At 40.2% G+C, this 27952-nt stretch overlaps 1 protein-coding gene across 4 annotated transcripts; it reads left to right on the top strand.

Annotated features, from left to right (window-relative positions):
• The first annotated feature begins 17253 nt into the window (after positions 1-17253).
• On the top strand, positions 17254-24960 carry LOC121759971. Of its 4 annotated transcripts, none has more exons than XM_042155561.1 (4): positions 17254-17841; positions 18998-19369; positions 19526-23912; positions 24590-24960. In XM_042155561.1, exons 1-3 carry the CDS (start codon positions 17728-17730, stop codon positions 23870-23872), a joined length of 4833 nt encoding a protein of 1610 aa, XP_042011495.1. In that variant the 5' UTR covers positions 17254-17727; the 3' UTR covers positions 23873-23912; positions 24590-24960. The 4 variants fall into 4 exon arrangements, with proteins under 4 accessions (XP_042011495.1, XP_042011494.1, XP_042011493.1 ...); XM_042155560.1 differs by having other exon boundaries at positions 24587-24960; XM_042155559.1 differs by having other exon boundaries at positions 24579-24960.
• The last annotated feature ends 2992 nt before the right edge of the window (positions 24961-27952 follow it).

The raw sequence follows: 27952 nt of genomic DNA, 5'->3' as shown, positions 1-27952 counted from the left end.
TCTAAATTACCATGCACGTATTAAATTTTCGGTTGTTTTATTTATTTGTTGAGAGAAAATGAGAATGCATACATATAAGGAAATAGATAGATGAATAAGGAACCATTTTACTAGTATTAAACAACTTCATTCGGATAGATATTTCCTGCACTATAAGGAACCATTTTTCTTATTCGTCTAGTTTATTAGTAATTGATGAGGAGTCATCACCATATCTTACGAAAAGGACTAAGAAAAAAAATAAACATGACATAGGTATGAATCCAATGAGAATTTGATTCTACATAAGAAAGAAAAATTTGAATGAAGACATAAAATTCAAAAATAGATAGATGAATGAGTATAGTATATTGTTTCCCCTGATAATATTTGAATTTATGTTTAGCACAGAAGTATATCAATTGTAAATATTTGTGAAAATAATTTTTGATTTTTCAACCAATAGTTATCATTCTCACTAATCATTTGTCATATATATAACCACATCAAAGTCGGGTATATATGCCTTAGACACAAGGACGGTCCTAGGTAGGGTCGGACGGGTTTTACAACCCGTGTAGTTGTTCCCATGGTAGCTTCGCATCCTCCTCAATCATTGTCATTTTGTTGTCTGAGTGTGAGAGCCTCATCACAGTGTGTGATCATAACATATCTTGGAAAATTCTAACTGCATTATTCAGATCAGCAATAGCTTTAAATACTTCCACAAGCTTGAGAGAACTAATTGGGGTTACCTTACTTTTGCTCTTCCTCTTGTTTTGTACTAGAAATGCTTATTTCTTTTATATTTGGGTAAGTCATTAGCATCATTGGTAAAAAAATACCCAAGTCTGTACTAAGTTTTTTCTTTTTGTTTTGTTTTTTTAGATCAAAGACTATGAAGCTCTTTACATTTGATTAAACTAAACTAATTTTATCTTAAGCAAAGTCTAATATGTAAAAATCGTGTGTGGATGTGATAGAGAAGTTGCATTGTTAATATGCTTTGATTCTATTTGGTCGAAAAGTGGATACTCTCTCAACTTTTGAATCCCCTCCCTTTTATTCTGTATAATGCTACAAAAGATTCAAAGGGAGAATGTCTCTCTCTTTTTTTTCACTTTTCCTAAAAGCATACCAAGCAATAGAATTTTAGGACTTAGTCTCAGATAAATAAATACAACGACTATAAAGGAGAGAATTTTAGACTTGTCCTAACTTTTGGTTAATAAGATGTTTGCTATAAAAATGTCGAGTTTATACCCATGGGGAGAACAGAAAAAAAATAATTTTGAAACTACTCCACCCCTCTTACATATATTTGGTTTATATATTTCTATGGTTAAAAAAGTAAATGAAATTAATAATTTAATTTACGGATGGATTTTAAAGCTATTATTGGATCCATTTTTAACTATTTTTACTACTGGGCTGACTTACCCCTTTTAAGGCCCAATATGTCAAGCCCATGCAAATTACAAGAAAAGGTTATTTCGCTACATCAATTTTTGTCACAAAAAATAACGTGAAATCATCTTTAATAATACTTTCCGATCAAACCAATACTAATTACAAATTTGTAATGTTGTTGGTGGTTTAGAGCATCCACTACGCGTCCCGCGCGTGGCTTGCGTTCCGTCTCGGAGGGACGGTTCCGCCGCTGGACGCGTTGCAACGTTCGTCCCGTCCCGTAGCCCGTCCCCAGCAAGTCCCGTAGCCTGTATCCGCGAGACAAGGGACGCGCCCCCGATGCATGCGTGACACCCACTCGCTGGCCCGCGAGTGGGCGTCGTCACGAATGATGCAATAATTCTTTTTTTTTTAATTCGAATTTTAATAAAAAAAATTATTTTTCAAACGGTAATGTTACCGTTAATTTTTTATTTTCTTTTTTTATTTTTTATTTATTTATTTACTCTATAAATAATCCTATTTCATACCCATTTCACACACAAACACACATCTATTCCTCTAAAATCCTCTATATAACCACTCCAATTTCATCTTAAATCAACTCAAACAAATGGATTCTTTTGAGCAAATGCGTCAACTAATGGAACAATCACTTGAAGAAGATCGACGCCGAGAGGCGGAGGAAGTCGCGCCGCCTCCACGACGCTCCCGGACATACATCCATCGCAACCGAGAGGAAGCCGCCGCAAGGTTAGTACGCGACTACTTCTGCGATAACCCGATTTGGGGAGAAACCTACTTCCGTCGCCATATCCGCATGAGTAAACCGCTATTTCTCCACATCGCGAATACTTTGGCGGCCCGAGAAGAGTTCTTCCGAGCAGGGTTCGACGCGGTCGGGCGTCCCAGCCACACGACGCTGCAGAAATGTACTGCAGCAATCCGTCAGCTTGCGACTGGACAAACGACCGACATGTTCGACGAATACCTCCACATCGGAGACACCACTGGGAGAAACTTTTGGGAAAACTTTGGCGGAGAAAATTAAATTATGTCATTTTTATTTTTTTAGGATTTTAATTATGTCCATTTTCTATTTTTTTTGAATTTTAATGTTGTTTTAATTTTAATAAAGTGTGTTTGTTTTAATTGAATTGGGTTGGAAAAAAAAATAAAAAATGAAATTGAATGAATAGTAATTTAAGGGACGGTTAAGGGACGGAGCGTTGCAGGATCCGTCCCTTAGTTAAGGGATGGAGGAATAAAGTACAGTGGGGCCCTCAAATAGTAGTTTAAGGGACGGTGGGGGACGGCGTAGTGGATGCTCGTTTCGATATTTTTCTAATTATTTATGAACTGTGCAAAGCTGTATGGACATTATTTTTTAGAATAGTTCCAGAGTTATGGCTCAACTAACACCGTTAAATGAAAATAAAGTACACTACTGAACGAATTGGCTATATTATCAATAAACTAATAAATGTAAGGCATTTTTGTTCTGACTATTAATTATTATGGCTTCAACAAAACTTGCTAACGAAATCAATTCAATGTACATAATCAACCACTTTCGTTGTGTAATAATAAGGCACTTTTATTAAAACTTTATTTTGCATATTGGCTAAGTCAGTAGCCACTTTTAATAAAACTTCAAACACCTTCGAAATACATTTATTATTGTACAAAAACTTTATGAATTGCACTAAGTCTACATACATGTGATATTTTGTTTAGTTTTTTTTTTTGGTTTTGGTCGTCATCCTAATCCAATGGATTAAGCCCATTGAAATTAATGTGTGTTAATTCCTTAGAAGTTGGGCCGAGTTTCTTGTAGATACAAGTTAAATCCAACATCTATGATTTTGGGAGATAACCTTAATATAAATGTGAAGTGTGATAATTGTGTATACAACTAAATAATCGTGGATGGAAATTGAAACGAAAGATGCACCTTTTCTAGCATTTAAAATTGATGAAAAGACTATTGAAACACAATTCAGCTGATAAGATGTTTCTCCTTCAACTAATAGGTCGGGGTTCGAGTAATTAGGAGACGCTCATAGGAGACACTCTATGCTTGAGTCTATGCATCGGTGACTACTCTCTACTTTTTCGGTGAACGTAATAGTAATATTAAACTAATAGTAAAACATAGTGTTACAGTTGTAATGTTTTTAAAACCGTTTGATATAGTGAAAACCCTGAAAAGATGATGGCACAATGATGCTTTGTTGTTGGGTATGAATATGATCATGGATGGTCCGATAAGCTCAAAAGACGCGTGGAATGTAGGTGCATGCACAAAAGAAGATAAAAAAGGCTAAATAATCTGACATGAATCATACTTTTAGGAATCATAATTCCTAACAATTTTGCCATTTTAATGAAGATTTCAATGTGAATGCAGTGTGTGTGCAGTCAGTGGCAGATTTAGAGGGGGCGGCCCACAACCACCCCTCTCAATTGCCCGAATAGCATAAATGTCTCTGATCACTCCGTTCAGAGTATAAAAATAAATTTGTTTTGAAATCTTTCAAAATCAAATCATTATAATTTAAATTGATACATAATCATTAGATGAATAATATGCGTGTACAACCATATTTATCTTATATTTAGAGCTACATCAATAATGATAATAATAATAATAATAATAATAATAATAATAATAATAATAATAATAATAATAATAATAATAATAATAATAATAATAATATAGGAGTACTAAAATTTCACCCTCGTACACTAGTAGAGACGTTTTCTTTTCGATACGAGATTTAAGAAATTGTGTTAAAAGTGAATTAAATGAAAGGAGAATAAAGTAGGAAAAGGAAAAATGAAGAGTGATGAAGAGAGAATAAGGGTGTCCACTATAAGACGGACACCTAAATAGCCCCGCCCCAGTTTTTGTCCATAGCCCCAGTTTTTTTGTCCACAACCCCAAATTTTAGTTTCCGCTACTATGGTGGACACCAATAGCCCCAAAATTTTATAACCAAATTTTATTTTAATGTTTCAAGCAATTATGATTAAATTTGTCGAACTATACGTAATTAGAAGAAAACGGCTATACGTGAAGAAATTAAAATTAAACACTAAATTTTCGTCCTATTAAAGTACAGGAAAAATTATACAACGAAAATTTAGAGGTCGAGTATTTGAAAAGCAGTTGGATTGCTTCTTATATACTCATTCAATTTTCAGATTTAAAAATACAAAAAAGAAAAAAAATAATAATAATACTTGCTTTTTCTTCATCTTCCACACAACTCTGCGGTGCTTCTTCTTCTTTCACCATCTGTTCAAACGCATTCCATTTCCACCATTAAAATTTCTTCACAAAGTCACCGATTGCCCGTCCGCCGCCTACCGCCCCCATTTCCTCGTCCGCCCCGGGGGCGGACGTCACCTCTACTATAGACCGCCCCCGCCGGAGCTATAGGCGCGGCGGTCCAATAGTGGACACTCTAAATAAGTTGTTTTTTGCCAACAAAATGAAATTACTCAGCTACAATGGGACAACTCAAAAAAGAATACGACTCAACTACAAATGGACGGAAGGAGTATTAATTTTATTATTAAATGGAGTATTTCATTTCTGGTTCCTGAATTAACCATTTTATGTATTGTGCATGGTTGCATGTTGTGTGTATTAAGTGTGTGTGGTTGCAATGTGTATATTAAGTGTGTGTGGTTGCAATGTGGCGTAGGTGGTGTAATGTATACAACGCGTTTGTTGTGTGTGTGTCGCGTAAGTATATTGTGTATGTGTACATATATTCAAATTCAATTTTATACGGAGTAATAAATTACTTTGAATTTGAATTGAAATAAATTCATTCAAATTTAATTAATACAATTTCCATTCATATATCGAAGGACCCTAATTTTTTTATAGCAATAGAGAATAGATTTATAAATGTATATGCATGCCTTTTTTCTGTATTTGATTAAATATCATTCAGTACATATTAAAACCTTTTTCGCATTATGTAGATTTAATTTAATAGCGTTGAATACAATAAAGCAAGTTAGCAATCTATACAAAAAACTGTGCTAGACACATGACAATTAAGAATTAATAGCGTCTAGATGGATACGTAAAACAAAAAAAATTATCATACTAGAATTGTAACGCCCCGTTTTTCTAAACCTAATTTGTGAACCCTAAATTACTTTTTTAATGCTATTTTGCGAAGTCCGTGAATTAATTGTCGGTGAATTAATTGTTGCTGGACTAGAGATTTGAGAAATAAATGACTGCGCGAATTTAATTAATTCATGTCCGTGAGGAATATTATTGGACTCAATTCCGTGTTGGATCCGATAAATTAAATAAATAACATAAAATCCAGTCCGTGATAAATAAATTGCGGACTGCACAAATTAAAATAAAATACAAAGGACCGTGAATTAAACCAACTTAATTTATTTTCCCGGTTGATTTGGCCATCAATCGGCTTTAATTTTTTAATTAAAGATTCTACAGGTATTATCCTCCTCCGTGAAAAGATATTCCTCCTCCGTGATCTGCAAACAAATGCCAAATAAATTCAATTAAATCAAAATAAGGAAGAAATCGAATTCTACCCTATTTCACACGTCTAAACCGTTTCTCCCCTCTCTCCTCACTCCCTAAATCTCTCCCACATCTTTAACTACCTCTCCCTTTAATTTAAATCACCAAAACAGTTTATCTTCTTTCTCCTATCCGTTCTGTGCAACAAAGAAAACAAGCATTCATTCTTTCAACTTCTACTCAAGGTAATCTTACAAATTTCCTCTATTTTTTCATGATTGAAATCAACTCACTTATTTTTCCTTCCGGCAGAAACTGAGAAAAGCCAAATTTAGGAGAGAAGGCCCTACGTCGTTTCGTCCTTGTTTCATTCACAATCGGTAAATCTCTTTTCCCCAATCTATTTTTTTTTCAATCCATGAACAGCATAGCATGTTTTCACTCAATCAAATCGCACAATCAAACCAATAACCACGATCTGAATTCAATCTTCAAATCGCATAAACCGAAGCAAACTGAATCAAAGAATCAGACTTTAATTCATGAAATCAATGAACAACTTACGTCGGGGCGAATCGGGTTGGTTTGGGTTTGCACCGGAGTCGGTCGGGGCTATTCGGAGGCTGTCGGGCAGGCGCGGTATCAGCCGACAACAGCGGCGGCGAGCTGGGGCGGCTGGAGCAGCGACGATGGCGGAGGCGAAGCCGGGGCTGGCGTCGCAGCTCCTCGCGGCGGCGGGCAGCGGCCCCTCCCAGCGACGGCTGCACGACGACGGCGGCGGCATCTCCCGGCTGGACGAACGACGACAGCAGCGGCGCGATGGCGCGACGGCGAGTCGGAGGAGGCGTCAAGCTTCTGCAAATCTTTTTTTTCGTCAAGAGAAGAAGAAGAAGGGGGGAAGAAGAGAGATAGGGAGAGAGAAAGAAAAAAAAAAGCGTGGAGATGATGGTGAATAAATGGCTCTTTTGTCTTAATAGGATTTGGGCCTTGGTTCTTTTAAGATTTGGGGCTTTGGGTTTAAAATGATTGGGCCTCATTAATTAGAATTGGATGAATTAGTAAAGGTGGGCTTTCTTTTAAATAAGGACAACGTCCTAAATATTTTATCGATGGAAATGAAACTGTATTTATCATGCCGTGATTTGTGTTTTAACGTGCCTATCTGATATGGCTATGCGCTATTGTTATATAAATCGAATTCGGGTCCTCGTAGGGCCGCAAACCCTACTTGGACTAGTGTACACCTATGGTAGATCGTGTGCTAGCGTACGGGCTGGCCGGTCTAGTGGCTTGGTTTGTGGCCACATTCCAAGTCATGTATTGGCAGATATGGCTAACGTCTATGGGAAAATGACTGATCAATCGACTTTTACTATGTGAAATGATTTTAGTGCCTCGGGCCTTTCTAAAGCTAAACCCCGATGGTTACTTAAGTATGGCATGATAAACTACCAATTTTTATTTAAAATGTTTTCGGCATGAGCCCATTGAGTATTTTTATAGTACTCAGCCCTGCAAGTGTTTTCCCTATGTGCAGGTTGAGCGGCGACGAGCAATTGGTGGTGTTGAGCAAATTTAAAATTGAAGCATGGTTTGGTTAGTTGTCATCTACGAGTGTCGTTGTGTCTCCACACATGACGTCACTCTTTCTCTTGAACGCTTCCGCTGAGACATTGTTTTTACTCATCAATCTTTTAGCTTTGAACCTAATTTATTTGGATAATGTCAACCTCTTGGCCCATTTTTATTAAATATTAATTATTGGTCAAACTCCTTATTGAAACCCTAGTTTCCTTCGTCTGTTTACTAAGTTCTTCTAATCACGATCGCCCGTATTTATTAACCCCAAAGGGCGGTCGTGACAGTTTGGTATCAGAGCCTCAGTTTCTTTCCGCTCTGGACCCAAGAGTCTTTTGGAGTCAAAATCTATCATTGCATTAATTGGCTAAAGTGTTAAACATCGAAGGCTCAACACCACAACTCGTCACGCCCAACCACGAAAGAAGAGGTAAGAATATTTTGGCGACTTTTAAATGATTTACCAAAATTTTGAAATTCGATGGGAAAATGGTCTCCTTGTGAAAATGGCAATTTTGGGCCTATTGGAAATTTAAAGTGAATGCTATGGCTTTTGGGAAATGTTGTGATCATATGGGACGTGAGACACTATGGGAGTATGTGATTGAAGGTGTTGAATGTTATGGATATTGAAGTGTGAATATGAATCGCATGCTTGAGGCGGAGACTTGTTATTACATGTTTGAACTGCGAATTTAATTTGAAGAACATATATGTTGATTACTTGAACTGCGAAAATTCTAATGCATATTTTGTTGGAATTGTATGATTTTGGAACTCTGAAACGCAAAGTATGACGCGTGTGTAGTTGCAATTATGTGATTGTGATATAGATGGACATGAATTGTATGATTTATGAAATGTGATTCCATGGGCGACGGATTGATTGAGTTATTATTTTAAATATTAATATACGCCGGATGAAATGCCATGGAATGTCAAATGGTTTATGTGGATAAACATGTTTGATTGCGCAATATATAAATGACGTTTTGTGTGATAATTCATGATTGATGAAGTACGGGGTATTGTATAGAATCATTGTGAAACTGAAATGTGGAATTTTGAACTTCGTTGCAAACGTAGAACCCATATGAAGCTTGAATTAAGCAACGATCGAATATGTGTTGAAGTATGAGACTATGCACTATGTCTGGAAAACATAGAGTGCCTAAGAAGTATGCTAGGTTGAACGTGCTTGAACATAGTTGTAAATTGATGACTACAATATCACTTTCCTGAGTGATGGGACAAACGAAAACATATACTTCGAACTAGACGGATTATTGAAATTGTCTATTGTCTTCCCTGGATGATAAGAACAAAACGAAAGGAAGTTTCTAACGAGATCAAGACAAGAAGAAATGTTAGGTGATGTATCCTTACAACGACGAGAATTTGTGCCTGCAATCAAATAAAGTGAATGCAATCGTGCATAACATGTTAATGCGACTACGCGTTACAAATATGACAACACTTATGACACGTTAAGGCCAGGAGGGTTATTATGTTTTGATGAGAATGACCGCTAGGGCGTGCCAAAAACAATATGAAGATGTGACCTACACGAACAGTTAATTGATGTAACGACACTGAGAATCTTGACTTAGCATCTAGAGTTTTCGAGAACGCTTCTATTATCTTCGGGAGATGACGGAGTGCTACCTTTGTAGCTAGAATGGATGAATTTAATTGACAGTACTTACTTGGATTCTCATAAATTTCTTTCTATGAAGCTTCTTGACAATGGTATTCTTTTCGTGCATTTAAAACCTTTGATTGACCTGCAATTTGCAAGTGATGCATCACTGTTTCCTTTTGATGAAAGTAGTGACTCATTCTTATTCCTCTTGAGTCATTTTCGGAGCCATTCTAATCAAGGGCAATTTGAATAATGCTTCTCATGTTGAAACCCGTTCTGATCCAAGTAAGGCTGTTAAATAGATTTCTAAATTCTTGATACAAGACTCTCAAGAAAGACAATGGCTCGATCTCTGCAAACACATATGAGGAATAAGTTTCAAGAGACACATACAAAACGATACACCAACAGCACGAGGAGTCGAATATTTTCGCATCTATGATATGTTGTAGCAAGCAGCCAAAGAATCGAACTTTATGCCATACCAGACATTAGGTCTTGAGAAACAAAAGCTGAGAGAAGCCGTGCACATCAAATGATCATGTTTTGCGGTTCAGAATTTATGTAAGTGATTGATCAAGGGATATACGGATAACAACTTAGAGAAGGTCGTCGCATAAGATCATCACTGTACGACAGTATTGGAATGAAAGTACGAGCACCCTGATAGATTAAGATATACGAATGAAGGTCGTCGACGAGAGGAAGTTGACCAGCAAGTGGCGAAATTGAATCAACTAAAATGGGAAACAATCGAATGGAGAAACGCAGGCAAGCACCATCACCATCACCTCCTCCACCTAAGCCAGAATGGCATATTGAATAATTTTTGCTAAAGCAAAATCCTCCTATATTCAATGGGATAGGAGAGCCAGCAAAGGCCGGGACTTGGATACGCGTATTGGAGAGCATCTTCGAATTCTTGAAGTGCACCGAGGAAGAGCAATTGATTTATGTAACCTACCAACTCACGGATTCGGCCGACTTTAGGTGGGACCAAGCAAGGGACCTGACCCCTAAGAAAGTGGGTAGAATGACTTGGGTATATAACAAGTACATACCAAAGAGCTACTAAAAGGAAAAGACGGCTGAGTTTTACAACTTAAACCATGGGCGTATGTCGGTGACTGAATATGATCGCACACTCCGCGATATGACTCGGCATGCACCTGAACAAGTTGACACTGATGAGAAACTGGCCAAAAAGTTCCGTGAGGGTCTAAGGCATGAGATCAAGATGACATTAGCCAGTCATGGGAGGCTTACATATGCGGAGGCGTTGGCCCTCGCGCTAGATGTTGAGGCAGCTATGCCCAAGGAGAGGGTGACGGAGAACACTACACTGGCACTGCCTCCACCACATTATTCTCGAGAGAAGAGAAAGTGGGATAGAAATAAGACCCACTAAGAAAACAAGAGGTACCAACCCAATCAAAATCGACCACCGCATGGGGGTAGACAATTTCTCTAACCAGAGGGGTGACTTCCGACCCAAACCACCACAATGCAATGTGTGCTCCAGGTACCATTTTGGGAGAGTGTAGAGTGCGGAAAACTACCAAGTGCTTTAACTGTGGGGGAAATGACCACTCCTCTAGAGAGTGTCCGAGCAAGAACGTGGGGATGAGTTCAAGGCAGAACAATCAGGGATTCCGTCCGCAGTCTAGGGCACCACTGGTGGAACCAAGGATGAATCGTGATCAATCTCCGCGACAACAACAACCTCACCGCCCAAGACTTCCCTCCCAGGCTAGAGCATATGCGCTGAGTTTTAGACAAACCAAGACTGAACAAGGGAGTCACGAGAGCGGAAATTTGGCAGAACTATGCGTGGACACATTAAGTATGTCTGCTAATCAATCTGAACATAGGATGATGGTGACCTCACCAGTGGGAGGGGTAATAGAGATTTCTCGAACATGCTCGAACATAGAAATTGTCATGGGGGAACTTAAGCTAGTCGCGCACAACTTACAAGTTATGGCCATGAGGGATGTCGATGTAATCTTGGGGATGGATTGGTTAACCGCGAATTTTGCTACTATTCGTTGTAAGGAGAGACAAATATCATTACAAGCCCTTGGAAAAGAACCAATCGTGTATCATGGAATCACGACGAACAGGAAAAAAAATTCTATCATCTCCGCGCTCCAAGCCACTACGATGTTGAGAAAAGGGCGTCCTGCCCATCTGGTCTATCTACAAGGAGATGAGAAGGAGGAAAGGAAAGTGGAGGATGTCGCTGTGGTACGAGAATTTCCAGACGTCTTTACTGAAGCGTTACCTGGACCACCGCCAGATCGACAGTTGGAGTTCACAATTGACCTAGAGCCAGGGTCGGCACCGGTGTCTAAGGCCTCATATCGAATGGAGCCAAAAGAGTTGGAAGAACTCATGATACAACTTCAAGAGCTTGGACTTGGGTTTCATTATACCCAGTGTTTCACCGTGGGGGGGCGCCTGTGCTTTTTGTTAAGAAGAAAGATGGGTCGATGAGAATGTGTATTGACTATAGAGAGTTGAACAAGATGACTCTCAAGAATAAATATCCACTACCGAGAATAGATGACCTATTCGATCAACTTCGAGGAGCTGGTGTGTTCTCTAAGATGGATTTAAGGTCCGGATACCATCAGTTGAGAGTTCGACGAGAAGACATACCGAAGACTGCTTTTCGCACGAGATATGGTCACTATGAGTTTGTGGTGATGCCGTTTGGATTGACGAATGCACCTGCAGTGTTCATGGATTTGATGAACCGGGTATTTCACCCATACTTGGGTAAATTCGTTTTGGTATTCATAGATGATGTACTCGTCTATTCGAGGAATGAGAAGGAATGCGAGGGGCACCTGCGAATCACTTTGGAGACGTTGAGGAGTGAGAAACTGTATGCCAAATTCAGCAAGTGTGAGTTTTGGCTTAAGGAAGTAAACTTCCTTGGTCACATTGTGTCGACGGAAGGAATTCGAGTGGATCCCGCCAAGGTCGAGGCGGTACAACAATAGAAAGCACCTTCAACACCAAACGAGATTCAGAGTTTCCTAGGCTTGGCAGGATACTACCGAAGTTTTATAGAGAGATTCTCCAAGATAGCGAGACCCATGACCCAACAACTCAAGAAGGGGGTAAAAGTCAATTGGACCCCAGAGTGTGAGGCCAGTTTCCAACTGTTGAAGGAAAAGCTAACTAGTGCACCGATTCTAGCTGTGCCAGAACATGGAGTGAACTACGTGGTATACACATACGCTTCGAAGGTGGGACTTGGATGTGTGTTGATGCAGAACAACAAAGTGATTGCTTATGCATCACGACAATTGAGGCCACACGAGTTGAACTATCCAACCCACGACTTGGAGTTAGCAGCGGTAGTACACGCCTTAAAGATTTGGAGACATCACCTCTACGGAGTCCGATGTGAGATCTTCATGGATCACAAAAGCTTGAAGTACTTCTTCGAGCAGAAAGATTTGAATATACGACAACGAAGATGGCTCGAATTGGTGAAGGACTACGATTGTGGCATCAATTACCAACCCCGGCAAAGCAAATGTTGTGGCGGATGCTTTGAGCCGGAAAGATCATTCCCAGCTGGCTACTTTTATCACCAAAGAAGAAATCTTGATTCGCGAGTTTAACAAGATGCGTTTGGAAGTGGTGAGGGCACCTGAAACAGTGGAAGCCCGAATCGCCACTTTAGTCGTTGAACCTGATCTAAGGTCGAGGATTATTGAAGCACAACGGATGGATGCGAACTTGGAGGAAATTTGGATAGAAGTGCGAACTGGGGAATCTGGGAACTTTAGTGAAGAAGGTGACAATGCCCTTACTTTCGAAAGAAGATTATGCATGCCGGATAACGAGGGGCTCAAAAACGAGGTGATGAGTGAAGCTCATGAGACACCTTACACCGCTCACCCAGGAAGTACGAAAATGTATCAAGATCTGAAGAAGTCCTTTTGGTGGAATGGTATTAAGAGGGACATAGCGTCATTCGTCGAGAGATGTTTAGTCTGTCAGCAGGTGAAGATTCTACATCAACGACCGTATGGGAAGTTATAACCACTAGAGATTCCCGAGTGGAAATGGGAGCACATCCCCATGGATTTCGTGACAGGTTTGCCAAGGACTCTGAGAGGGAAACACCGACATTTGGGTAATTATAGATCGACTTACTAAGAGTGCGCATCTCATACCGATTCTTATAAGCTATGGGTCCAACAAGCTAGCTCAAAATAACGAAAAGGAGATAGTCCGATTGCATGGAGTCCCAGTGACTATCACGTCCGACCGTGACCCAAAATTCACCTCAAGATTTTGGATAAGTCTACAGAAGGAGCTTGGAACCAAATTGAACTTCAGCACGGCATTTCACCCGCAAACCGATGGACAGTCCGAAAGAACGATCCAAACTCTCGAAGATATGCTGAGAGCCGTGGTACTCGACCGAGGAGGAAGTTGGGAGGCAGCACTACCATTGATCGAGCTCGCCTACAACAATAGCTTCCAGGCAACGATAAACATGGCGCCGTATGAGGCATTATACGGAAGAAAGTGTAGATCACCGCTCTACTGGGACGAAGTTGGTGAAAGAAGAATACTTGGACCCGATGCAGTTGAAGAAATGGTGGGAATCGTGCGGCAAATTCGTGAAAGGATAAAATAAGCTCAAGACAGACAAATATCATACGCGGATGCCCGACGAACTGACTTACAATTCCAGGCTGGCGACAAAGTTTTCTTAAAAGTATCCCCGTCAAAAGGGATAACACGATTCGGCGTCAAGGGCAAATTGAAGTCGCGATTTATTGGGCCTTATGAAATTCTTGAAGGAGTGGGCCCCGTTGCATACCGTTTGGCGCACCCACCAAACCTTGGAAATGTTCACAATGTTTTTCATGTGTCACAGTTACGAAAATACGTGTTCGACCCGAAGCACGTGATCCATTTTGAGGAAGTCGGGTTGAATCCGGACTTAAGCTACGAAGAGAGACCCCAATCTATTTTGGACCGAAAGATCCAAATTGTGAGAAATAAAAATGTTGCTTGTGTGAAAGTACTATGGGAAAATCATGGGCATGAAGAAGCCACGTGGGAGAATGAGGATAAAATGATGGAATTGTACCCAGAACTATTTACGTGAGGGTAACAAATTTCGGGACGAAATTTCTGCTAAGGTTGGTAGGATGTAACGCCCCGTTTTTCTAAACCTAATTTGTGAACCCTAAATTACTTTTTTAATGCTATTTTGCGAAGTCCGTGAATTAATTGTCGGTGAATTAATTGTTGCTGGACTAGAGATTTGAGAAATAAATGACTGCGCGAATTTAATTAATTCCTGTCCGTGAGGAATATTATTGGACTCAATTTCGTGTTGGATCCGATAAATTAAATAAATAACATAAAATCCAGTCCGTGATAAATAAATTGCGGACTGCACAAATTAAAATAAAATACAAAGGACCGTGAATTAAACCAACTTAATTTATTTTCCCGGTTGATTTGGCCATCAATCGGCTTTAATTTTTTAATTAAAGATTCTACAGGTATTATCCTCCTCCGTGAAAAGATATTCCTCCTCCGTGATCTGCAAACAAATGCCAAATAAATTCAATTAAATCAAAATAAGGAAGAAATCGAATTCTACCCTATTTCACACGTCTAAACCGTTTCTCCCCTCTCTCCTCACTCCCTAAATCTCTCCCACATCTTTAACTACCTCTCCCTTTAATTTAAATCACCAAAACAGTTTATCTTCTTTCTCCTATCCGTTCTGTGCAACAAAGAAAACAAGCATTCATTCTTTCAACTTCTACTCAAGGTAATCTTACAAATTTCCTCTATTTTTTCATGATTGAAATCAACTCACTTATTTTTCCTTCCGGCAGAAACTGAGAAAAGCCAAATTTAGGAGAGAAGGCCCTACGTCGTTTCGTCCTTGTTTCATTCACAATCGGTAAATCTCTTTTCCCCAATCTATTTTTTTTTCAATCCATGAACAGCATAGCATGTTTTCACTCAATCAAATCGCACAATCAAACCAATAACCACGATCTGAATTCAATCTTCAAATCGCATAAACCGAAGCAAACTGAATCAAAGAATCAGACTTTAATTCATGAAATCAATGAACAACTTACGTCGGGGTGAATCGGGTTGGTTTGGGTTTGCATCGGAGTCGGTCGGGGCTATTCGGAGGCTGTCGGGCAGGCGCGGTATCAGCCGACAACAACGGCGGCGAGCTGGGGCGGCTGGAGCAGCGACGATGGCAGAGGCGAAGCCGGGGCTGGCGTCGCAGCTCCTCGCGGCGGCGGGCAGCGGCCCCTCCCAGCGACGGCTGCACGACGACGGCGGCGGCATCTCCCGGCTGGACGAACGACGACAGCAGCGGCGCGATGGCGCAACGGCGAGTCGGAGGAGGCGTCAAGCTTCTGCAAATCTTTTTTTCGTCGAGAGAAGAAGAAGAAGGGGGGAAGAAGAGAGATAGGGAGAGAGAAAGAAAAAAAAGCGTGGAGATGATGGTGAATAAATGGCTCTTTTGTCTTAATAGGATTTGGGCCTTGGTTCTTTTAAGATTTGGGCTTTGGGTTTAAAATGATTGGGCCTCATTAATTAGAATTGGATGAATTAGTAAAGGTGGGCTTTCTTTTAAATAAGGACAACGTCCTAAATATTTTATCGATGGAAATGAAACTGTATTTATCATGCCGTGATTTGTGTTTTAACGTGCCTATCTGATATGGCTATGCGCCATTGTTATATAAATCGAATTCGGGTCCTCGTAGGGCCGCAAACCCTACTTAGACTAGTGTACACCTATGGTAGATCGTGTGCTAGCGTACGGGCTGGCCGGTCTAGTGGCTTGGTTTGTGGCCACATTCCAAGTCATGTATTGACAGATATGGCTAACGTCTATGGGAAAATGACTGATCAGTCGACTTTTACTATGAGAAATGATTTTAGTGCCTCGGGCCTTTCTAAAGCTAAACCCCGATTGGTTACTTAAGTATGGCATGATAAAATACCAATTTTTATTTAAAATGTTTTCGGCATGAGCCCATTGAGTATTTTTATAGTACTCAGCCCTGCAAGTGTTTTCCCTATGTGCAGGTTGAGCGGCGACGAGCAATTGGTGGTGTTGAGCAAATTTAAAATTGAAGCATGGTTTGGTTAGTTGTCATCTACGAGTGTCGTTGTGTCTCCACACATGACGTCACTCTTTCTCTTGAACGCTTCCGCTGAGACATTGTTTTTACTCATCAATCTTTTAGCTTTGAACCTAATTTATTTGGATAATGTCAACCTCTTGGCCCATTTTTATTAAATATTAATTATTGGTCAAACTCATTATTGAAACCCTAGTTTCCTTCGTCTGTTTACTAAGTTCTTCTAATCACGATCGCCCGTATTTATTAACCCCAAAGGGCGGTCGTGACAAGAATAAAACTAATTAGTACTCTAATTTCTCAATAAAGAACCTAATGGACAACCGGGAATCCAAGCAAGCCGTAAATACATTGGTTTATTTTAAATTTTGAATGTCAGATTTATATACTCCATCATTTTAGTCCAATTTTAATTTTCACACTTACACCAAAATAAATTTTTTTTGGAAATGCACAGTTTTTCCAATTACCATTATTTATTCTCTATTTATTTTTTTCACAAATATTAAAAAATATGTTGATATAAAATGGTTAGAGATAATTAATTGTACATCCAAATCTATATAATAGTAGTATTTCACAATAAATTGAATTTCCCCCCAAAACATAATGGACTATATTGATGAGATGATGTGAATATTAATTGCAGATCCAAATCTATAGAATAGAATTTCACGATAGTTGAATAAAAATAAATAAATAATGATGATGGTAAGTTGGCTTATGTGCCAAATATCGTTTTTAAATTGTCTATTATTCCTTCTTCATTTTTAGATTATGGATATTAATCCATCAAAGTAAATAAGGAACAATAATAATTGTCTTTAATAGGAAAATCAAAGTAATGAAAATTAGTCAACAAATATTTATGGAAATGGATAGGGGCGACAAATGTGATATCTAAATTGGAAAGGAGTAGATTCATAATTATCCCAAAATTCCGTGCTCCCAATGAGAAAATAAGAACTGCGTCGTTCCCTTCGTCACTCTGTTCATTTCTAAACAAATTCCCTCTTGTATCAGATTCATCTAATCCCATAGTTGTGCCCTATTTATAGACTCACCAAATCCCGAAAATCTACTGATTAATTCATCGATTTGTGTTTATGTATATGGCATGTTGACTCGATCAGAAGGTTAAATGAGTTGTGATTTCCGCGTTTTGCAGATCGTGCAATTGAAGACGCAGCTAGTTTCAGACGTTGAGGCCGTTTCCGATTATTAATTTCGGATGGTTTAGGGTTTTTGGATTGGCAATCTGGAATTTATAGGGTTTCGTTAAGAGGTTAAATAATCGAGATATTTAGGGTTTTGGATTTGCGAGAAGCGGAGAGGGTGAAGATTCAGGGCAATTGATTTGAATTGATGGTTGAAGGCAGTTTTTGTGGTTGTGTCGAATCTCGGAAAAATGCAAAGAAGGGATTTTTATTATGCGTGGGAGGTTTCGGAGGGAAGGTGAGGGGAGTTGCAGAAGTCTACAACGTAGTATCAGTTGGCATATGCACCCAACTGTAACTGCTGCGGAATCAAATTCGTTTTTTAAGGTGCGGACTCCTTTTTTTTTTCTTGTCAAAGTTTTGGATTCTTTACTTGTATCGGTCTGTTGTTTTGATTGAATATATCAAGAATCGTTCAATCATTTTTTTTACAATTTTGGAAATGATCATATACTTGCTGTCATCGTGAGCAGCGTTGCAAACAGTTGAAGACTTTACTGGGTGCTGTTATATAGATGCCTATATACGCGTATACATGTCTCCTATCAATTAACTTACTTTTTCGCCGAACAAGTTTTTGGGATTGGTTCAATACTGGCTGTCACAACTATTGATGTTTTATGCATTAATCCGTAAGTTTTACCATTAAAACATTTCACATGTGCTTTTTGTGATTTGGCATGATTATTTTCAATTGTAAACAAATTTATGTTAATCATATGCGTAGATGAAAATAATCCTTCTGCTTCATGTACAAATTTAATGGATTTTGTACCAGTTCTACCGATGGGGCAGGATCTTGCATTTTTCTGTTGGCAGTGGACAGTCAAGTGTTCAACTAGCCAAAACTTCAAAAGAAGCAACTTTATTCCTCTAATAGCGAGTAGTTTACCACCTTTACCATGTCACATTAGTATTGGTACTAAGTACCAACTATATACAAACATGCACAACCTAGAAAATCTTATTTATAAGAGTAAGGATTGCTTAAGAAACTATAGATCATTAAAATTGAAAGTGGTTATCTAAAACTTCATAACCAATAATGGTTAAGAAAGAAATGAGCTATGAGGTGATCATATTATGCCTAGACACTGTTTTTTGAATTAGATTAGGTTCCTCATCTGTATTTGTATTAGGTGAGTTTGCCTATCAGGTTTTCAACTTTTTATATTTCTCAGAGAGGTATGAAAAAGTTGGCTCTGTGCACCTTATATTACCTATATGATACTACATAACTGATACTTTTTGCCATTAACGCATGCTTCTGACTTCTGATGAATCTAATGATGTTTGCTTTTGGTGAATGGTATTATGGTAATCTCAACCAAGTGTAATTTGGAATAATTTTCTGAACTACACATCCAAAAGAAACTGCTGCATCTTTTTCAGCTACTTAGTATGGCTTGTCAACAGGTTTATCTTTTAAGACTGCAGGAAAATAGTTGACTTGACAACCACATGTCATCTTCTTCTCTTGCAGGATGGTCGCAAAATCAACGTTGGTGATTGTGGTCTTTTCAAACCCCCTCAGGATTCTCCGCCTTTTATTGGTTTAATTCGTCGGTTGACATTAAGTAAAGATAATAACTTGTGGGTAGGAGTTAATTGGCTTTATCGACCTGCTGAGCTAAAGCTCGGAAAAGGCTCTCTCTTGGAAAGCGCACCAAACGAAATCTTTTACTCGTTTCATAAAGACGAGATTCTTGCTGCCTCTTTACTTCATCCCTGTAAAGTTGCATTTCTTCCTAGAGGTGCTGAACTTCCCCCAGGGACATCCTCTTTTGTTTGCTGGCGCGTCTATGACATTGAAAACAAGTGTTTATGGTGGCTAACAGATCAAGATTACATTAATGTTAGTTGTCATTGTTGTTTGTCAATATCTTGTTCTCTTTTACTAATAACTAGTAATATTGTTTACTGATTAGGGAACGCATGGGGTAAGATCACAATGCTGATTCTTTCATCCTCTCAGAATCTTTTTCTAAACGCATTTGTGCATGACTTGCAGGAGCGTCAAGAAGAAGTAGACCAGCTTTTAGACAAAACAAGGACAGAAATGCATGGAACATTGCAGCCTGGTGGCCGATCCCCGAAACAAGCTAATGGCCTAACTTCAGCATCCCAATTAAAACCTAGTTCTGAGAATGCTCAGAATAGTGGGACTTCCTTTCCTTCTCAAACCAAGGTTAAGAAGAGGGAAAGAGGAGATCATTCAGTGGATCCTGTCAAACGGGAACGTTTCTCAAAAACAGATGATAGCGCCTCTGGTCAGCACAAAATTGAAAAAAAATCTGATATTGCAAAGATAACAGAGAAAGGTGGAGTTGTAGACTTTGAAGGAGTTGAGAAGCTATTACAATTAATGCAACATAGAGTGGAGAAGAAAATGGATTTAAATAGCCGTGCCATGCTTGCTGGTGTAGTAGCTGCAACTGAGAAGATTGAGTGCCTCAATCGTTTTGTGCAGTTGAAGGGTTTATCTGTATTTGATGAGTGGCTGCAGGAGATCCATAAGGGGAAGGTTGGTGGTGGTAACAATTCAAAGGATGGTGACAAACCTGTGGAGGAATTTCTTTTGGTTTTACTTCGCGCTCTAGATAACCTTCCTGTGAACCTCCCTGCGCTTCAAACATGCAACATTGGTAGATCTGTGAATCATCTACGATCACATAAAAATGTAGAAATTCAAAGGAAGGCTCGAAGTTTAGTTGACACGTGGAAGAAACGCGTTCAGGCGGAAATGACTAGTACTGACGCAGAGACTGGTTCTGCCCAAGGTGGACCTGTATGGTCTTCCAAATCACGCCCCCCAGAGGCTTCCCATGCTGCTAGCAGAACACTGAGTGGATCTGATGTTGCCATGAGAAGCTCTATCACTCATTCTGCGTCTAAAACTACTTCAGTCAAGTCCTCACATGGAGAAAATAACACAAAGTCTGCTTCTTCATCTCCTGGTCCAGCAAAACCATCTTCACCGCCAGCATCTGTTAAGGAGAGCCAACCTGGAACTTCTGTCGGTGGCAGTGGCACTCCTGACGCCCCTCTAATTAGGGAGGATAGGAGCAGCAGTTCAAATCAGTCTCATAGTTACAGTCCTTCAGTTTCAACAAAAGAGGAGGCAAAGAGTTCGACAGCAGTTTCTGCATCTAAGATATCAAGCAGTAGTTCTCGAAATCGAAAAGGTGGTGGTTTTCCAGGGGTTAGTGGAGTTCAGAAAGACAGCAGCTCTAGCAGAAGTTTATCATCTATAAGAAATTCTACCTCAGATAAAGTATCTCAATCTGGTATGGTGAGTGAAAGGTTTAGCGATGGACCAGTGCTTGAAGCAGGCAATCCTAAGCTAATTGTTAAGATACCAAACCGGTCACAGAGCCCAAGTCAAGGTGTCAGGGGAGTATCTCCCGAAGATCCTTCTGCTCTGAGTAGCCAAACATCTCAACCTGTGATTTCAGACAAACTTGATCAGTTTGACAATAATTCAAGGGCGAAGAGTGATGCTCTCCAATGTAATGCTAGCCCTGACACGAATGTTGAATCTTGTCGAGTTAATGATAAGGAAGATGTAGTGACTGGATCTGGTGATGGAGCTGGGTCAGCTGCTGTACATATCAAAGAAGAGAAAAGTATATCAACCGAAGACTCCGGTCGACCTATGGAAGGCCCAAAAAAGAACCAACTGAAGTGTGGAAAGTTGCATGAAACTTCTTTTAGCCCCATGAATGCTTTAATTGAAAGCTGCGTTAAATATTCTGAAGCACACTCTTCATTGTCCCCCGAGGATGATGTAGGGATGAACTTACTGGCTAGTGTGGCAACTGGGGAAATGTCAAGATCAGAAATTGTTTCGCCCTCTGATTCAACTGAAAGAAGCACACCTGCAGCAGAGGGAGTTTGCTTTAATGATGATGCAAAATCAAAGCCTTCCCCTGAAGATGAAATTCGAGGAACTGAAAGTCAGCAGGTTTGCAATGACGGAGATGGTGTTTACAAGAAACAGGTTTTGTTAAATGGTTCATTCTCTGAAGATGGATTACATCTGTCTAAACAAGCATCATTCTCTACGGACGTAGATTGTCATCCATCACATACTTCTGCAGACATGCGAGCTGGAGAGGGAAGCAAACCCTATGACGCTGCTAGCAGAGATTCTAGAAGCACTGCTGACCCTAATTGGGAGTTTAGTAAGAATTTGACTGAAAAGACTGATGCCAATCAGAAGACTGGAGATGAAGTTGATAAAAAATTCCAGGAGGAAAATACCCCATCAGGCAATGGCATGGATAACATTGGCGACTGTAAAAAAGATGGAACTAGTGTTGCTGGGACTGATTACAAGTCTGGTGATGATCCCTCAGACACAGCTAAGGGGATAGCAATGGCTGAAGATGCATTTACGAATCAATTGTGTAATATGGACTGCAAGAGTGATGTAAAGGATGCATTGATGGTGGGTACTAACTCGATGAAGAAAATCACTGCTATAGTTGTAAAGTCTGAACTCAAAGAAAGAGTTAGTGATGAGAAGACACATCATACCTCATCACACCTGATATTTTCTGAAGCTGGTGATGCAGTCAAAGTCAGTGAAATGGATGAAAAGGATATCAAGACGTGTGTTAGTGATGTTGAAAGGGCTATCATCAATCGGAGAGTTGACAGAAACACAGCCATTGATGGCTGTAGTACTGCTAGTTCATGTTCCACTGGTGATGGTCTTAGAAGTCATAATATGGAAACAGCTACAGAAAAGAAAGAGATCAGCGAGCCGGTCTCACTCCCTGAGACAGGCTTTCCTGCTTCTGTTTCTCTCGAAGGGCATACAAATGAAAACATTAGAGGATCAAAACCTCTTGCAATTAAAGTCGATGAAGTAGAATCTGCTTCAGAAGTGCCCTCTGCTGCAGCAAGAGCAGATCCAGATGCAAGAGTAAAGTTTGATCTGAATGAAGGGTTTAGTGTTGATGATGGAAAATATGGGGAGCCAGGGAGTTTGGCGGCCTCTTTTTCAACAACTGTTCAGATGTCCAACAGCCTGCAAGCTTCTGTAAACCATTTTCCTACTCTCCATCCTGCTTCCATTACAGTGGCTGCTGCTGCAAAAGGCCCCTTTGTTCCTCCAGAGGACCTTTTGAGAAGTAAAGGGGAATTGGGTTGGAAGGGATCTGCTGCCACTAGTGCATTTCGCCCAGCCGAACCAAGAAAGGTTATTGAAGTGCCTTTGGCTACAACCAAATTCTCACGTGATGCTTCTACCAGTAAAAGTGGCCGTGCTATGTTGGATATAGATCTTAATGTAGACCTAAATGAGCCAGATGAAAGTTTCGAGACAGCTTCTCGAGATTGTTATTTGGTTAACGATAGTTCGATATTGCTTAATAAAAGTTCAGGTTTTATACCAGTTCTTGGCTCTGGTGGACTGGATTTGGATTTGAATAGAGTTGATGAATCTAATGAGAATGGACAGTGTTCTACCAGCCGGAGTTATAATGAAGAGAGTTCTGTAGTACTTGTCAAACCCTCAGGAGGCTTACCGTATGCTGATGTTCAAAGGGGTTTTGATCTCAATGATCAGCCTGGTTTTGATGATGGTGGTGCAGAGCACTTAAGAAACACTCAACAATTCAAAGTTGCTTTGACATCCCAGTTGCCTTATATTGGTCCTAGAGCAAATAATCCTGGACTTGGTAGTTTGTCGTCTTGGTTCCCTCCAGCTAGTACTTATTCAGCTGCGGCAATTCCATTAAATATACTTGATCGAACTGACCAATCATTTCAAGCAATTCCACCTGGAGCATCCCAGAGAATGTTTGGCCATGCTGGCATATCTCCATTTACGCCTGATGTTTACCGTGGATCAGTATTGTCCTCATCTCCTGCTGTCTCATTCCCGTCTGGTCCTTTCCAGTTTCCGGTGCTCCCTTATGGGCACTCTTTTCCTCTATCATCTGCCAATTTTCCCATTGGCGGAACCTCATTTGCAGATGCCTCATCTGGTACTAGGCTTTTTGCACCTCCTGTGAATTCTCAATTGTTGGGACCAGTTAGTGCAATTCCATCCCAATTTCAGAGACCAATAATGGTTGGTCTTCCAGATAATAGCAGTAACAGTGGATTGGAAAACAGCCGAAAGTGGGTTAGACAAGGTCTAGACCTCAATGCTGGCCCTGGAGCGGTTGAAGGTGATGTCAGGGAAGACAATTTGCCTCATTCATCAAGTCTACACTCTGTTATCAATTCGCATGCTCAAGCAGAGGAGCAAGCTAGGCTCTGTCCAGTTTCAGGTGTGAAGAGGGCGGAACCTGACGGAGGGTGGGATAAAGAAACGATCAGATACAAGCAGCCATCATGGCAGTAGGAAATGTAAATTTCTGGGCTACATGCTCAACATACGTCCTGTAAGTTTGCTTCTCTTTCCTGTTCTTACTTTGATGGTGGGTGGTGTTACTTCATGTGAATACAGTTACTTGTTTCTATGCTGCTGACTGTTCGGCATGACTGATCTAGATATAGTTCTGTGCATATGAAACATAGTTTGTTTTCCACTTGAGTCTATAATTTGCTGAGCAATGGCTAAAAATGGAGTATACTTTTAAACCTAGAGGTATCAATAGCTTCCCAAAGTTTGAAGTCTTCTAAGTTCCCCAATTCTCAATGAACATGGGATAGCGTACGGTTACTTTTTTGCTTTTGTCTGTGAGGAATCTCATTATAACAGTAACGTGTCTTTACAATGCTGTAGATGCCAAATATACTTTTTGCCACTTGAAACGGTGTGTTTTGTAAACACTATAGTTCTTAAAGCAGAGTTTTCAAATCAGCCCTTCCATTTAGGTTTGACTTCCCACATATCCTCTGATAATTTTCTTTACATAATGTGTAGGGTCTCAAAGATTTTGATGCCGACAATAGCTATTTAGTCCATATGTTTTTTTACAATACTAAATTTGTGGAAAATTTTACTTGTGATTTTGCAGTTTACCTATGCAAACCCATGTCATTCAAAATCTAAATCTTTGGACTTGTTTAATGTGGACCTAATTGAAGTATCTTAATTGTCCTAGCTCTGCAGCAGGTTCTGAGCCCCTCAGCTGGAATAATCTTCAAACCGCGGAGTTGTTTGGGAAACTCATTTCTTATCCACCCGGTCGCTGAAGTCCTCTTCTGAATATCAGTGATATCATTCCCTAGTGGAAGGATGGAGGTCCTAATCCACATGTACATAGACTGCTGGAGAAGCACAAGCTTTTGGCGCCAAGATATACCGAAGATCGATGTGCATAGTTATACAAGCCCTTGTGAATTTGAGCTTTTACTGCCCATCGTTCTCTTCTCTTTATACTTTTTATTCTTCTTTTTTCACCCACATATTTACGAGTAGATTTCTGTCGAATTTGGTGCTAATGGTTTTTCATATGAAGGTTTAGCTGTGATGGCTTTGCTGTACTTCATGTTGGGTTGCTGTTCTAACCTATTTTCGAATTGCATAGAACGAGAGCAGAAATGGGCTAGGTTGTTAAAGATGACATATATTTATAGAAAATGTAAGTAAACAAGTACATACAAGGAGGATGAGGAATCTGTCAATCACCTCATCTTTCAGCCAATGGTACTACGTGGTCGATGGAGATTATCCATGTGTACCGAGTGGTCTGACAATAGTGTGGATTTCCATAATCTATGCCATCTCATCGTCTCTTATAGATATTCTTAAGGCTATCTACAACGCCGTTCCTATACCGTTCCTTAAACTACTATTTGAGGGTCCCACTGTACTTTTTTACTCCATTCCTTAACTATGGAACGGAACCTGCAACCCTTCGTTCCTTAACCGTTCCTTAAATTACTATTCATTCAATTTCATTTTTTTTAATTTCCAACCCAATTCAATTTAAATAAACACACTTTATAAAAAACAAACACACTTTATTAAAAAACACACAACATTAAAAAAAATTACAACTTAAACTTAAAAAAATAAAAAGCACACAATTAAAATCCTAAAAAAATAAAAGTACACAATTTTAATAATTTCATCCGTCAAAATTTGCCCAAATGTGCTCAATTAGATCCTGTTGGAGTTGGGTGTGGGCACTAGAGTCGCGTGTCCTTGCACGAATAGATAACCGTTCTTGTATAGACGGATGCGCTCCACTTCGAGGCGGACTACTTGCGGTTGAGCTTCCGGGGGATTCGTCGTCGAACCAATTTCCCGCCTCGGGTCCTTCGTCTTGGACAATCATGTTGTGCAAGATTATGCACGTATACATGATGTCGACCATGTTTTCCATGAACCACGTACGAGCCGGGGCTTTGATGATGTTGAAGCACGCTTGGAGAACCCCGAACGCCCTCTCCACATCCTTGCGAGCAGCCTCCTGCTTCTGCGCAAAAAGAGCCTGCTTTGGGTTCGCAGACCCACTGCACGTCTTCACGAAGGTAGGCCACTTCGGGTAGATGCCATCGGCGAGATAGTACCCCATTTTATAAAGCCGGTTGTTGGCGACGAAGTTGATGGCCGACGCTTTACCATCCAAAACTTCGGTCAAGAGGTCGGACTGGTGGAGCACGTTTACGTCGTTGTTCGACCCGGGGACCCCGAAGTACGCGTGCCAGATCCAAAGGCGGTAGTCGGCAACGGCCTCAAGTATAACGGTTGGGTGGGTGCCTTTGTGGCCGCTCGTGTAGGACCCCTTCCACGCCACCGGACAATTCTTCCATTGCCAGTGCATGCAATCGATGCTGCCGAGCATCCCGGGGAATCCGTGCACTGTTTCGTGAAGGTCGAGCAGGAACTGACAATCGGTCGTGCTTGGCCTCCGGAGAAATTCGTTTGTGAAGGCTGCCCGGACGCCTTTGCAGAATTTGAGCAAGCACATTCGCCCAGTGCTGTCTCCGATGTGGAGGTATTCGTCGAACATGTCGGTCGTTTGTCCAGTGGCAAGCTGGCGGATTGCTGCAGTACATTTCTGCAGCGTCGTGTGGCTGGGACGGCCGACCGCGTCGTACCCTTCCTGGAAGAACTCTTCCCGGACTGCCAAAGTATTCGCGATGTGGAGAAATAAAGGTTTCCCCATGCGGAAACGGCGACGGAAGTACGTATCTCCCCAAACCGGGTTATCGCAGAAGTAGTCGCGTACTAACCTTGCAGCGGCTTCCTCTCGGTTACGATGGATGTACGTACGGGAGCGTCGTTGGGGCGGCGCGGCTTCTTCGGCCTCCCGTCGTCGATCTTCTTCAAGTGATTGTTGCAATATTTGACGCATTTGTTCAAAAGGATCCATTAGTTTGATTAAATTTAGGAGAAGGAAACGAGAGTTGATTTGAGATGAAAATTGGGGTGGAAATAGAGAGGAATAGATGTGTGTTTGTGATTGAAATGAGTATGAAATAGGAGTATTTATAGAGTAAATAAATAAATAAATAATAATAAAAAAATAAAACGGATATAAAAAAACGGTCACATTACCGTTGCAAAAAAAAAATTAAATTCGTATTTTTTTAAAAAAATTGAATTATTGCGTCACCGGGACGAAGCCCACTCGCGGGGCAGCGAGTGGGCTTCACGCGTCGAATGGGAGGCCGCCACGTCGCCTAGGCGCGTGGCGGAACGTTTCGTTCCGCGTTCCTCTGGAACGGAACGCGGCACGGCATAGAAACGAGGGCGGCACAGAATGGCGACGGAACGTAGGCTGCAACGCGTGCCGCCGCGGAACCGTTCCGCCGGAACGGCATAGGAACCGCAACGGCACAGCGTTGCGGGTGCCCTAATAAGATGGCATTTCTAGTAAATTCTCATGTCTAATTCGTTCTCTATGTTTCACTGTTTTTGTATCATTACTTGTAATTTTGTATTCTGTTTTGGACTCTCGGCCACAACACCTAGGTGGTTTGAATTAGAGTTAGAACAAAAAAAAACTGAAATTCAAGAATATGATCTGAATCAAATTGAAATTTAGAATTCGGTTATGAATTTGGGTTTTCTGATCGGATGAAATATTTTAAAATCCGAAGTAATCCAAATCTTGAGGGTGTTTTGGTTCATTCCAATGGTGTTTTAGTTCATTTTGAATAAATAGCAGATTTTATGAACTAAAACGCTCTTATAGTAAATTCCGTGTTTTCAAATTCGAAAAATTTTAAACTCAATCTCAACCTTCCATTTTTTGATCTAGTAGTTGAGATTTGATTTCTAGTTATCACACTACTAAATGATTGATGTGACAAAGTGATAATGAGATGAACAAAATGACTTATGCATCCGTCATGGCCTCTGGGGCAAAATAGTTAGACGAGACACCTTGAGTGTGATTTTTGCTTCTGCAAGTTCCTGAAATGTGATTTTTTCTACTTCATGGACCAAAAAAGTGCAAACCTTATTTTCTAGTTACTAATTATGAACTCCACTCTTTATATAATAAACCACATAATAAAATTT

This window comes from Salvia splendens, chromosome 13, assembly GCF_004379255.2.
Source record: "Salvia splendens isolate huo1 chromosome 13, SspV2, whole genome shotgun sequence".
Taxonomy (NCBI): domain Eukaryota; kingdom Viridiplantae; phylum Streptophyta; class Magnoliopsida; order Lamiales; family Lamiaceae; genus Salvia; species Salvia splendens.
The sequence above is the reverse complement of the archived record's forward strand: the minus strand, read 5'-3'. Positions and strand labels throughout refer to the sequence as shown.